Source organism: Micropterus dolomieu, linkage group LG01 (assembly GCF_021292245.1).
Source record: "Micropterus dolomieu isolate WLL.071019.BEF.003 ecotype Adirondacks linkage group LG01, ASM2129224v1, whole genome shotgun sequence".
NCBI lineage: Eukaryota > Metazoa > Chordata > Actinopteri > Centrarchiformes > Centrarchidae > Micropterus > Micropterus dolomieu.
Window position 1 is genome coordinate 29525598 of NC_060150.1, and position 14121 is coordinate 29539718.

The 14121-nt window shown below is 37.8% G+C and overlaps 1 protein-coding gene across 4 annotated transcripts; it reads right to left on the minus strand.

The window, feature by feature from the left end:
* Positions 1–2523: 2523 nt before the first annotated feature.
* LOC123979929 (microtubule-associated protein RP/EB family member 3-like) lies at positions 2524–13626 on the minus strand. 4 transcript variants are annotated; one of them, XM_046064047.1, is made up of 9 exons: positions 13480–13626; positions 9298–9364; positions 8689–8759; positions 8151–8275; positions 7905–8050; positions 6620–6779; positions 5203–5339; positions 4580–4732; positions 2524–2795 (listed from the first exon to the last, which is right to left on the minus strand). In XM_046064047.1, exons 4-9 carry the CDS (start codon positions 8269–8271, stop codon positions 2727–2729), a joined length of 786 nt encoding a protein of 261 aa, XP_045920003.1. In that variant the 5' UTR covers positions 8272–8275; positions 8689–8759; positions 9298–9364; positions 13480–13626; the 3' UTR covers positions 2524–2726. The 4 variants fall into 4 exon arrangements, with proteins under 4 accessions (XP_045920003.1, XP_045920017.1, XP_045919996.1 ...); XM_046064061.1 differs by lacking the exon at positions 8689–8759 and adding an exon at positions 3941–3985 and having other exon boundaries at positions 13480–13625; XM_046064040.1 differs by lacking the exon at positions 8689–8759.
* Positions 13627–14121: the final 495 nt, after the last annotated feature.

Sequence of the window (14121 nt, forward strand, 5' to 3'; positions counted from 1 at the left end):
ATTGTATGTATTTTGAATTAACACGGTCATGGGTGAAATGTGAATCATAGATTTGTGTAAAAAACATTTTAAAATGGCGCCTGCTTACAAGTTTGAAGGTTTGAACCTTTTTATATACAGTCAGTTTTGTCTAAAAATACATTCAAAAATTTCTTATAAGTTTGAATGGTTTGAACCATAGGGTCTTTTTTATACAGTTTATGGTTTGGACCATTAGTTTGAACTGGACAAGACTTTCTTAAAAAAACACTTAAAAGATTTTTGTCAACTAATTAAGTTTCCTGTATGTCAAAATTGTATGTATTGTAATTTAACAAGGTGATGGGTGAAATATGAATCAGTTTAGTCTAAAAATACATTTAAAAATTACAAGTTTGAACAGTTCAAACCCAGTCTGTTTTGAACCAGCATTTATCAATAAACTCAAAACAATAACTAAGCTAGTTTCCATTGGGAGTTTTGTCCCAAACATATAAAGGGGTACATGATAGAATTTATTTATTATTGTACAACACAGGGTAATGAAATTAAGTTGCAATTCCCTTTTGCTACTCACAAAAAGCTGATGTTATGTGTGTGTGTATATGTATGTGTATATATATATATAAACAAAAAAATTATATACTACTGCACAACAAACATATTATCTCATCTAAAAGATTTCTGTTGTAGTGAGCCAGCTCAAGTTAAAACATGCTGCAGTTTTCTGTCTGGTTGCAGTCTGTGGAACAGACGTGAGTTTTGGCTCCAGTGTCTCTCGAAAGAGGCACTTAGTGTCGCTCAAATGAATCACTTAGTGTTTGGCACAAACCTATGGATCTCTCTCAAGGCCTCCTCCTTTGGATCTGAGCTGAAGCTTAACCATTGGCAACAGTGGACGTCCTACTGGGTCAATGTGTTCATCTTATGCAAGTCAATTGTACTTTCGTTTCTCTGGTAATACACCTCTCTCTTGGTCCCAAAGTATGTTTTCTAGTACAAATGATTTCACTGCAACATGATGGCAAGACTTAACATCCTTGTGTATGCACTACAAGCATGTGTTCATGATGTGATCAGTTTGCTGGAGGAAGAAGAACTATACAATACCGGTCCTGATAAATGAGAAATACAGCAGCAATATGGCAGATAACACACACACATACAACAGAAAGGTTTGTTAGTTTTCTTGAACCTCAGAGCTTTATTTCATTCCAGCAGTGACTCCAAATGATGCAAGTTTATTACATGGCTGCTATCGCAACAAACGGAGAGGGTTTGATCTTTTGTTCTCTCAGACTGGTCCGACTACTGTCAATCACACTCAGCCTGGCTGTCGGTCACAGTAAACCAGATCCTTGGCAGCCACTGTGGCATTTTAACGCTTTGCAACAAAACAAATTAAATACGGCAACTGAAAAAAATTTATAGCAGCTACAATGTTTAACTCAATTAAAACAGTCAAACATTAGTGTTAGTAGTAGTCTGTCTTTAGTCTTACCTTTGTTTTTAATTTTTTTTGTTTTGTTTTTTTGCATTTGTTCATTCTTAGTATTCAAAGCTTGACACTTGTCTGATAAATAACTTTTACACTGACGCCTCTGACCTGGCCATTAAGGAATCGAATGCAAATAAAAAACAAACCTCTTTAAAACAAATCTACAAAATATAAAATAGCATCTTCTTGTATCTTTCTGGTTGCAACCATTCACTTCATGTTCATTTGTTTCGCTACATTTAGTGCAAGACCTTACATTTCTCTAAATCCAAAATCGCATTTTTGTCCCCTAGAAACTGTTTAGAACAGATTTAAAAAAAAAAAAGATAAATAAATAAAATAATAAATACATCATGCTGGCTCATAAACACAATGTTAAAACAGTTTCATGAGCAAACCCTCTCTGATGGGACAACTTGATGGATAAGAGCATAGTCTGTGATGTTTTTATCTTTGAATGATGACTTCTTTATGCATGTACATGTGAGCAGTTCAAAGTCTGCGATATGTCTGCGGGCTAAATGTACGTTCACAAGTGCAAAATGTTCAAAATATATGTGCAGGCCTCTCTTCTAACAGGCTTAACACCATTTATAATCTCACCTTCTGGAATTTCCAGCCAAAATATCCAAAAAACTGATCACATTATGTGGAAAACATTGTGTGGTTTCATATATAAACTCTGCATACACCCAGATGCATGCCTGCATCTATATGTGGAGACCAATCAAAGTGCGTCGTGAGAGAAAGTGACCTGCCTCTTAAGACAGACAGATTGATAGCACTGCTGACTCCAGGCCGTCAGCACTGGATCCCCGTAATCTCGTTGCTATTAACCTTAAAGGGTAATTCCAGTATTTAGTATGACACCTGGGCACTTTTTGTACATATTATTCAATTAGACCCCAAAATATGTAAAATAGGACCAAGGTTTAAAATGACCAGAATTACCCTTTAAACCTTTCCAGAAAATAACAGGCTAAACTAGCCCTGCAGTGCAGATGACTCATCTGGGAACGGGTTAGAATAAGTCGAATATGCCAAGACAGGTTGCTGGGTCCAGACAGGTCTGGGTTTAGTGTCTTTTGCTAGTAAGGAAATGTACAGCCGCAGACAAGATGGGAGAAGTAAAGGGGGAGTGTAAAAAAAAAATCAAATAAAGGGGGGATTATGACAATAATGATTGGGTAGATTAAAGGGTAAGAAGTGGGGGCAGGCTGATGAAGGTGATAAAGAGAGGAAGAAGAGTTCAGAACTCGTCCTGGTCTCCTTGTGCTCCTTCGTCAATATCTTCGTCCTCTGGTGGTGCAAATCCCTCCTGCAAAAGAAGGTTGAGGTCAGTGTACAGCAGGATGAGCAGTCGTTATATTTGTTTTTTGAGGATTTTGATCCCACTGACTCTCTTCTTTTTGATGTTAATGAGGGTGTTTTCACAACAACTTTGCCTCCTTGTTGAGTTTGCATAATGCTACTCGGTAGTGATAAAGCATATATTCAGGCAGTGACTACCTGTGCTCTTCGTACCTCAGTGAGATGCTTTATGTTGCTCTAACAGTTCACTTTAAGTTTCAGTGATTGTCACACCTCATAAACACTGTAAAATGCTGTGATGGCTCAAGGGGACAAGTCTGAAGAAACTGCAGTCGCAAAGAGGGAAACTGATAATACACAGACGCTCACCAATAAGGACTGCAGAACACTTAGAGGGATATCTATAAGTGCAAAGAGTTCAGAGCTGAAGAAGCTTTTTGAATAAAAGGCAAAATGTCTTCAAGGAATCTAAAAGATGTCCAGTTGCTCCTGACTCAGCACTTCTAGATACACCACAACCAGGATAAGAGGATCATCTCAGACACTTGAATGAATATGAATGAATGAAACAAACTAAGGCCCAAATGTGATTATAGAGTTGACATATCCACCTACTTCATGTATATAAAGTAACCTGTTACATTAATCATTCAATATTCCAACACTCTTCACACTCATTGCTCAGCTGTATTAAGGGCTGTCCCGAATAGTTTGAAGCTTCTTTCGTAATGTTGACTTCATTCTGTTTAAACACATTATTACTGCACAGTTGCAGAGAAGGATTAGGCTACACTTATATTATTAGTATTACACTGTTTGTAGAATTAGATTTCAGTGGTGACTCCGTAGGATTTCTTCACATTTTACTTCTGAGACTCACTGCTTTGTTCTCGCTAACGCTGCTCCCTCTCTCCATTCACTCCCTAGCTCACTCAACCACCGCTGCCCTCTCTCTCCCTCTGTCTCTCTCTCCCAACTTTGAATCGTGTGTTTACAAACAGCAACTGGGTGATGACGTCATAAAATATAATGACAGACATTCAAAAACCTCAAGACATTCGGTACAGCCCTGTTGTCTTGATTACAATTTACAGAAACAGTCTGACTTGTATATAGACATTGTATGTTGTTCATTGTTGCTTTTAAGTTTACCTTTGTTCAGCTTTGTTGTCCTTGTTCTTAGCTGTATGTCTAGTTCTGTGTAAGTACATTAAGAGCAAGTCAAATTCCTTGTATGTGTACCTATACAGTCTATGATGTGTACACATACTTGGCCAATAAAGCCGATTCTGAATCAAAACTTCTCACAGTCTGACTATCTGCAAAATTCAGATGCATTCACTCTGGAAAAAAGTCAGGAAACAGCGTCTTCTACCACTAAAACAGTTGAATAAAGTGTGCTAGCATTCTAACATAAGGTCAGAGGAGAAATTACTGACCTTCAGCATGTATACAGTAACCAGGTAACTCCTCTGAGTCACCTGGTTTCTTGTGTATATGAAATGTGTTGATTATGACCTTCACTGAATTGTTATTGAGTGCAACACTACTGTTTTGTTAAGGTACAGTAACTGATTCATCCTAATGCTGTGAAGTGTGCTATTATTTACACTACACAGTAATTAGTAGGGGATATCATCAATGACTGGGCCAACTGTAAAGATTACATACACACACTCATACACATATCTGATCTGTGCTGCTGTTATTGCATGCAAGTAAACACAGTTATAATGCAAAACTTCCCAGCCGGATGTGGGTGCGCCATGCGTGTGATGTGACTGTATTTACCTCTGTAGCGTACAGTGTATCCATGATTTTGCTGAGGGCTGGGCTATTATCATTTTCGTGTTCCTGACAGATGAGCTCGATGTCCCTCAGTTTTCCGAAGTAGAAGTCCCTCTCCTTCTCCAGTCCCTCTACAGTCAGCTTCAGGTCGAGCACCTGTGAGCAAAGATAGAAATAAAGACAATTAAGCACTGCAAAGTTTTATAGGACAAACAACAGAAGATAAAAAATTATAAGAGAACACTATAAGCTCTGGCCTTGGTGTGTTTGCACCAAATTCATACTATGTCAGCTAGGGTGGAGTCTTTGGAGGAGCTAATGTCCTCAGTCTTGATCCTATTAATATGAAATATATGTTTTATTGCAGCATCAAATAAAGCTTTAAAATGTCTTATTTGTCTATATGATTTTTGTGTGAATGTGAGAATCTGTTGAGTCAGTCCTAATACGCCCGCACCCTGTTTTCATCATGGCACTGACCGTTTACAGTGACTGTGCGTTTTCATTTCATTTTGAGAGAGCAGTGTCGAACCATTTGGCATAATGTGAGACCTGTACAGGGAAGATGCTACCTTGGTGTGGTGTTTTTAAAAATGGCTGAACAGATCAGATCACAGCAGTGTTACCTGCTGGTTGAGCTCCATGAGCTCAGCGTCTCCTCCGTTGCGGGCCATGGGAATGGTCCTGCGGGCTGGTGCTAAGTTGATTTGCCTCGGAGGGGCGTGAACAGTCTTTGGTACTGTGGGAGATGTTCTCATGGGGCCTGGGAGACAGAAACACACACACAAAATTATATTTCTATGTTTGGACGGAAGAGTTTGGGGTGTTTTGTTTTCAATCGGCCACCAGTCTGTGAGGCATTAACAGATTTGCTTCATTTTAACCAGTATAGCTGTCTACACTGGGCTTGTAATGCCACATGTTTTACTTGCAGTTTGTACGTAAATGTGACCCAAAGCATATTTTCATGCTTTAAGTAGATGGGTTTATATTGGGCTGTGAGTTTTCTCAAAGACTTCTGAGAGCACAGAAGTCTTGTGGCTGAATAGAAGCAGTGTAGACATTGACATACAGCCATTGCCGCTGATCTGCTGCTTTTGCTGTGTGGCCAGTGTAGACAGAAGAATAACCATAAATCTTACTCTAAACTAAGCTAACTTCTAACCTTAAAGCCAGGTGCTAGCCTTCAACAAGCCCCTTCTAGGGATGAGGACTGGCCAAAATGTCCTCACTTTGCAAAGTTTCCTCAGCATCATGGCCTTAAAAACTCTTGTTGTTGTTTTTTTTTTTTACAAACATAGAACTACAAAAGAAAACACGCACATTCACAAACACACACAGATTCATCAGGATGTCTTTGCAGTGTGCTTTGATTTTATTATCTTAAAGAACAACAATTTACTGCAACACATGTAGGCTTCCCATCACTGCCATAACATTAGTTGTGTTGCCTATCATCAAAGTTGAAGACCACAGTTTGCAACCAAAACCTCGACAATGACTAGTTACATATACTTTTGAGAGCACTACTGCCTCAGACAGTTGATGATAACTTGTGTGCGACATTTCCTTCCTAAGTTTTCCTCTATTCTCAGACTTATTTACATGCAACATTTCCAAACAGATTGGCTTACTCTGATCAACTGAGAAAAGGCAGGATATCTTGAGAAGACTGCTTTTCGAGAGCCGATGTTCAGAAGACTTGTGATTTTGTGGAAAAATATTAAAAAAGTATATTGTGCTTGTTAGAAAATTTGCAGCTGCCCACATCAAGCCAGAATAGACCAATCCATGAACCAAGTTACTCACAGTTTGAATGTAGGTTAGACATTCATTAACAAGCACACACACACACATGCTCGATGCAGGTGATGTTACCTGAGCGAGAGGGCCTTTTAGGTTTGTGGAGAATGAGTTCACCTGGGTTAGAGGTGGGGATGTAGTTGCATGAAGAGGTGACAGCAATGAAATGAAGCCTTTGTGTTTCACACACAGCTGCTTGTGTCTGACACACACAAGTGTGTATGTGTGTTAGTTTTGTACCTGGGTTAGGTGGAGGTGGCGTTCCCTCCTGGCCCTGCCGTGTCAGTACAGGGTCGTATTCTTTCCCATCATAGTTGGCATCAAAAAACTTCTTAAACCACTGAAGGAACTCAAAGTTGTCCTGGAACTTCCCCTTTACCAGCCTCTCTACAGGGATGATCTGAGAGAGATACAAGGAGGAGGACAAAGTGTTAAGGAAGAGCTGCTGTGACCTATATAATGTTATTTAAACAGCTCAAGAGACGACCCCTGCATATGGATCTAAGGCTCCCTTTACACCTGGCATTAAAATGCGTTTTGGGTGATCAGATTGCTTTCAGATAGTGCTTGACTACATGAAAGTACAGGTGTACCCAACACGCATTGAGGACAGATTTTGATCCGATCAGTCAAAAACTCCTGCGATGGTCAGGGAAGCATTGTGACCACATTGAACACAAATGTAAATGCAAAAGAGTGGTTAGAAATACCTTCCGGTTACAGTCTTCCGTAAACAAAATCAAATGTTTGACAGCCGGCCAGCTTTATTTTTTCGAGTGGCCTTTTATTGTGGCCAGCCTAAGGCACAATTGTGCAATACCCACGCTGTCTGAACAGCATCTTGATATGCCACACCTGTGAGAGGGATGGATTATCTTGGAAAAGATTTGTGAACAATATTTGAGAGAAACAGGCCTTTTGTGTACATAGAGAAAGTCTTAGATCTTTTGTTCAGCTCATGATGAAGGGGGGCAAAAACAAAAGTGTTGTGCTTATAATGTTGTTCAGTGTAGATAGTAACCACCCTTAAACATTTCACACCTGTGAGATTGTAAAGTAAAGTTAAGAATTTGAAGTAATTAATTTAATAATTAAATATGCACAGTGCAAGGCTATAATTTCAACAGTTTGCTCATTTGTGAATATTGGCATTAAATCATCTCTAAAATCAACTTTCACAGCGGTGAGTGTTTTTTTGTAATGTTCATATGTTATTATTAAAAGAGTGTATGTTGAAGTACATGGGATTAAGTGTGTTGTTTTTATTTTTTACCACGGTATCGAATTGGTATTGAGAAACAAGGAATGTTACAGGTATTGGTATCGACTACTAAATATCTAGTATCGCAACATCCCCAATAATGGGGTTACCTTAAGATAGTAATTCCAGTCTTGCTAATGCTTAAAGATCTCATTCTTTTTCTTTGATGTATATTGTGTCAACTTACATAACTCTCTGTTAACTCTGTTTAATCACATCGAGTCGACTGTGTGCATGTTCATGAGTGTGTGTATGTGCTCTGACCTTGTCCACACTCATTCTCTTGAATGAAGCCTGTAAGACCTTGAAATTGTGGATGTATTCATGTTCCAATTTAGCGTTGAATTTGACTTTCTTCAACAATATGCACCCTGGAAACAGCATGTCCATGAACTGACAGTAAGCAAAACCTAGAGGGAAAAATAACACACACGTTAACTTTAAGAACTTTTTAAATTTAATTTTTAATTTAATTTCAAGCTCGACATAAAAAAAGATTTGTGTGTTTACCTGAACCGAGCTGCTCGATCTTTGTGTAGTTGAGCTGTAGAGAGTCGTTGACCCATGCCAACATGTCATGACGACTTAGGTTCTCTATGGTCATAGATGTGGAGTAGACATTCACCGCCATCCTCCTGGCAAAGCACGGCAAGCTTTATTTATAGAGCATGTTTTAAACACAGAGGCAAATCATAGTGCTTTACATAGGCAAAGAAAAGCATGTCATGTCATGATGATCTGCTCAGATTTATTATCACCAGTGAAAACAACATAGCCTCTGCCTTCGAGATATTATCTGTACCAACTGAGGACTGTGTCAGATAATCCCACCCACTTGTCCAGCCTGTCAAGAAGTATTTTATGGTTTTACGGCTCAAAATGTAAATTAAGAAAAATAGGTGTGAGAATATTTCCTTTTTGACATTTTGTGAGTTTATTTTGTGGATTTATTAGAATAAAAAAGCTAAGAGAGCTTGTGTAATGTAGAGATCTCGCCGCTCGCATACATCTTTCAGCTGAAACTACAGGGCGTAGGCTATACTTTCACCTCGTGGGGGGACAAAGTAGACAGTACGGGCCGGAGCTAGCTCGTTAGCATGTTAACTTCAGTAGATATCTCTGCAACACAATACATAGACGCCTTTAACATAATGTCGGACCTGTTACTTCTCCAGATTCTGTGGATAATTTTACAGACTTTTAGAATGTTTTTAACCCTTAAATTCATACACATTGCACATTTAAAACATTGCATCATTTATTCATTAAAATTTTACAAGTTTCAACCACTTAATCTACTGCCACTCTCACAGCGTTGGTACCGTAAGATAAGAGTCACATACTGTGTTTCACATTATTGTTGGGTGTTTAATTTCATTATTTTCAAATTGACTGATTTAATTGCCTCATTACAGCCCTGACATTTTTTAATCCTGGTTCAACCATGTAAAACACTTTGCAACTTTGTTCTAAAAAGTTCTTTAAAATTATTTTTTAAATGTAAGAGTTTTTGTGCTAATACTGCTATTAAATAAGGAATCCTGGTATGCGGCTACTATACAAGATTTGTTTGCTTGACCACTTCCTGGCCAGGCAAAAAAACATCCCTCTATCCATCCATCCATCCAGCAAAAAAATATATAAAAGCAAAACTCACCTGTGCTGTGTATGTGTTCGGTCTGAACTGTTCAATCAGGTTGTGGTGGACCACGTTATAGAAAGACCTGCAGACAGAAACCAGTATTGTGTTATTTTAGTCCTGCTACCATCACCACTATGAAGATAATCATACATCAAAGTTGCTTCTCTGGCAATTCTAAAAATCAGAATTTTCCCCAAAGGTAGCCAACGATTGTATTTGTATATACATATAAAACCAACCTAATGTCCTCTTTACCAGTTCCTCCACAGGGTTAAAAAGAGAGACACCATGGATAAACTAGCAGCCAGTCACTAGTTCACTCACTTGGCCACTAATCTCCGCCTCAGTTAATCCTTTTAGCAAAGGTCCAACATGCTGTAACCCATCATGGTTCACTAACGCAGCTGAGATCACCAGTATCTGATTCCAACAGGCATCAAAAACAACACAATTCAGCACACTGAAAAATCCAACAATAACAAAGCACTTCCTGTGAACTGACTGTCTACCAGGCAAATGCTGATAATTTGGTTGTGGCTGGTGAAGCTACTGGTTACACCAGTTCTTTTGGTGGCTGGCAGACAGTGTCCCCTTAGCTCAGAAATCAACGGTGACTATTTTGTAGGTTAGAATTTGCAAAGCCACTGTTTATGTAAGAGTTTATTTTTCTCCCTGACTGTCTCGTCCACATGTGAAGCAAACTGCACACACATTAGCAGAAACAACTATCAAGCCACTAAAAGACCTCTTTGTGACAAGACAAACAGTCCATTATTAGCAAATTAACCCAGTACAACCAATAACTACAGGCTGTTAAGTTATTTTTTCAGTAAATAATTATCAAAAAGGGTGAAACACTTGTTGAAACGAATAAAGATAATTGACAGAAAGTTTGGTTTCCAAGCAAAAAGGACAAAAATATGCCGGTTCCAGCTTCTAAAATGTGAAGCTTCCCTGCTTTAATTAGTCTTATTTGATAATAAAATGAATCTCCTTGGGCTTTAAAGTGTTCTTCAGACAAAATAAGACATTAAAAGACATCACAGAAGACTCTGGGAACTTGTCACTTTCAAACAATATAATAGATATACGTTATCAACAACGGGGTATTTGGCAAAGTAACTGATTCAGTTTTATTTATATAGTGCCAATTCATAACAAACGTTTTCTCATTGCACTTTTCACATAGCAGGTTTAGACTTTACTCTTTGTAATATTAGTTACAGAGACCCAAGAATTCCCACTGTGTGCAAGCACTTGGCGACAATGGCAAGGAAAATATATCTTTCCTTTTAGCAGTTAGAACCTAGCCTCAGGCAGGCGGCTATCTGCCTCGACCGGTTGGTAACAGCACTAGTTTTAAGAAGAATGCTTCATAGACAAACAATGCCTGCTTGGCTTTGTTTAAATATGACTACAGTTGAATCATAATTTGTCTTTGATGAGAGTCATAATGCATGTATTATCTCTACAGGCTTTGAGGATTGTGTCAGTGATTTATTATAAGATGCATGATTACACATGAATGTAAACATGTAACCCTAATCCTGGACTGTCCCAACTGACTGACCCTATTTCCAGAGCGTTCCCCAGATCTTCAACACCACACAGCAACTGTTTTTTTTAAGCATATGACTACTACTTATTGAAGTACAAGCATGTAGTAATAATAAAAATGCAGTTCCTAAAATCTTTCTCTTTCCTCCTGTTCCCGCTACCAGATTATGATACAAACAATTAATACACAAATAAAGATTACAAGGGATCTGTACAATAACTAAACTATAAAACTATAAATGTATGTTGTTTTAGAAACAACCTGCTTTTACATTTTATCCGGACATATTTTATAGCATGTGAACACTGTCTAAGTCGGTTTATGTTTGTATTGTACTTATTGTTGTAAGTAGAGCTGAAACAATTAGTCTGTTAGTCTTGACAGCAAGTGTCTGCCAACTATTTTGATAATCAATTAGTTGCCTAACCCTTAAATTCAACAGTTCCAGCTTCTCAAATGTGAAGTTTTCTCAGTCTTCTATGATATTAAACTGAACATCTTTGGTTTTGTCCAATAAAAAACAATGTCTGAGTGTGTCAAAAGGTCTGATGGGCTCAACAGCTAATGGACCAGAATTATAACGTATTAAATAAATAATAATTTTAGAAAGTTGATTAAACAACAACAAAGTAGCAGTTTCTTGTCAATTAAGATTACACAGATTGTTAAAGGATGCATAGATGTTTTCCACATTAACGTTAATTGAAAAACGTTTGACATGGGCTTCATTTATGAAAATCATAGCTTCCTAGCAGACAAAAAAGGTATATGCACAGTGATAAACTACTCTGTTATCAGTTAGGGCTGGGCAATATGCCCAAAAATGTTATCACCATAAACAATCTCATATCTATTCGATTTTTGCTCCTGAGTGAAAGTTAAAGAAACCAGATGGTTAATTGTGGTAGAACATAACAAACACTTGATGCCAAACAGTGGTCATCACTTAACAAATCTGAGGTAGAACATTCAAAACAACTATGATAAAATCTTTTTTCAAAAAATATGCATGAGCAAAATTAAGTAAAATATTTCCTCAACAAAATAAATATCTTAATAGAAAAATTATTGAGGATCAGCCCTATTATCAGTACAAACATAAAAAATAATGTTTTTTTTCTAAAGCAACTAAATAATAATCTGACATAAATCTGTTTTTGGAGTAGCAGCATAGGTGTCATTTACATTGGGGACATGTCCCCACCACTTTCTGAAATGGCTGATTTTGTCCCCATCATATTTGTTTAATACGTTTTGATATATATAGAAGCTTGCAGTTAAATTACAAATGAAAATGCCTTTAGCAAGGTTTATTTGAACATTAAGAAAATATACAATGCAATTAAAATATAGAAGAAACAAAAGTGCATTGTCCAAAAAAAGTGACTTAAGCTAAAAAAAACAAGCTTCTGATTATAAAATGACCCAAAAACGTGCAGCACCAATCAGTAACTTTAACAACTTCTGTGTCAACATATGCATTGCCTCAGCAGGGCTGATATCACATGAGAAAAGTTGATCTACAGGAGAAACAGATTTGAAAGCAGCACAGAATGCCTGAGAGCTGCACTGACTTAGATTCTATTATCTTTATATGTTTTGAAATGTCACTTGCTACCTGAATTTTGTGTTTCCTTTTACATAAATAAAAACATTTCCACCATAAATTGGTGCAGAAACGTTCACCAGAATGCAGGACATGAAGTGTTTAATGATCAAAATTTCCCCCAGACCCCCACTCATAGATCTCAGCACTGAGGATATCTTTAAAACATTGTTTAACGATCTTTGCATCTCATTCTCGTGAAACTAATATCGCATATCGAGATGTCTTGCAAGATAAGTGTCTCTTCACACCCCTAATCTGAGCGCCTAAGTATGTCCCCACCACTTTTCAACACAAAGTTAGCAAGCAGTTAGAAAATATGAATACTGATCCTATTTCAGATTTACAAAGAGAGCACAAAGAACCATCATCTTAATAACTGATTAAAGTTGCGCTGTATTTCTTTTAAGTGAGCCTCCTTTACTTTATCTGAAAGTTTTATCACAAACAAACATGTTTATTTGAGCACCAATAAGCAGCCTTCTGTTGATAACAACGTATACATGTTTGTTTTGAATTGAACTGTAACACTCAGTGTCATCAGATATAATATTAACGTTATACAGTCATTATAAAAGTGTGTAGTAACGCGTGTAAACCCTCCTGTGTGTTTATTTTGTGTCTGTTTCAGCCCGCAGAGATCTGACAGGCAGCCGCGGTCAGTGCGACACACACTGTGACTGTAACGTTAAAGCTGCTAGCTCCTAGCTAACTACACCGCTAACGCTGGTTGCGACTGGCTGATGTTTCTGAATGTAAAGACTTTCCACTTCCAATTTAATTTCACCCCGCAGCGATATTAGCGAGCTCAAAATATATCCAAGTGTAGTTAACTGTAATCAGGACTTTCAGTAGCCTCACGTCTGAAGGCCTTTACGATAATACACACGCACATCACCAGTGAAAGAATTATCTCCACCTACGGGATAATACAAAGTATTTACGTGAGACATAAATCAAACAGGCCCTTAAATCAAATGATTTCAAACGTAAAGAAGCACATTTTAAGTTAAGTTGAGTTAATATTACTCACTGAAGTGCGACAGTGTTCCTCTCTGTGCCGTCCCGTTGTGTCTGATGATGATCTTTTCTGTTGCTATAACCCCGACTGTGCCTCGGCAAGCTGCGCGAGACTGAGCACGCCTAAGCCGTTAGGAGTGCGCATGCGCAGTATAGTTGCAGGTTTTTACATTAGTTTCAGTGACACTGGAGTCTCGTGAGCAGCCATGGCGGAGATAAGGTCCGACGGTTAAATCTGACCCAAAGCGCTTCAGTTTATTCACTTTCTTAAAAACAAATTTCACATATAATTTTGCCCATGTGTCATAATAAATATCAACAACATATTAGGTATAAGCACTAGCGGAAGAAGTACGCAGTTATTTTACTTAAAAGTAGTAATACCACAGGGTTGGTTTATCTGTCCCACCCAGTCTATGGTTACAACAACTTAAAGGCCTGCATACAAGTACAAAAGCATTAGCATTTACGTGCCAAACGTAAAAGTACTCATTGTGCAGTATGGCCCATTAGGAAAAATATATATTTGCGATGATAAATATTGATGCATTTATGTGTACCTCACTTTCATGTTTTATATACTGATATATATATATATGTATATACAGTGTTTCACTAGATTGTATGCTCAAAATGTATTCGATTGTGTGTAATA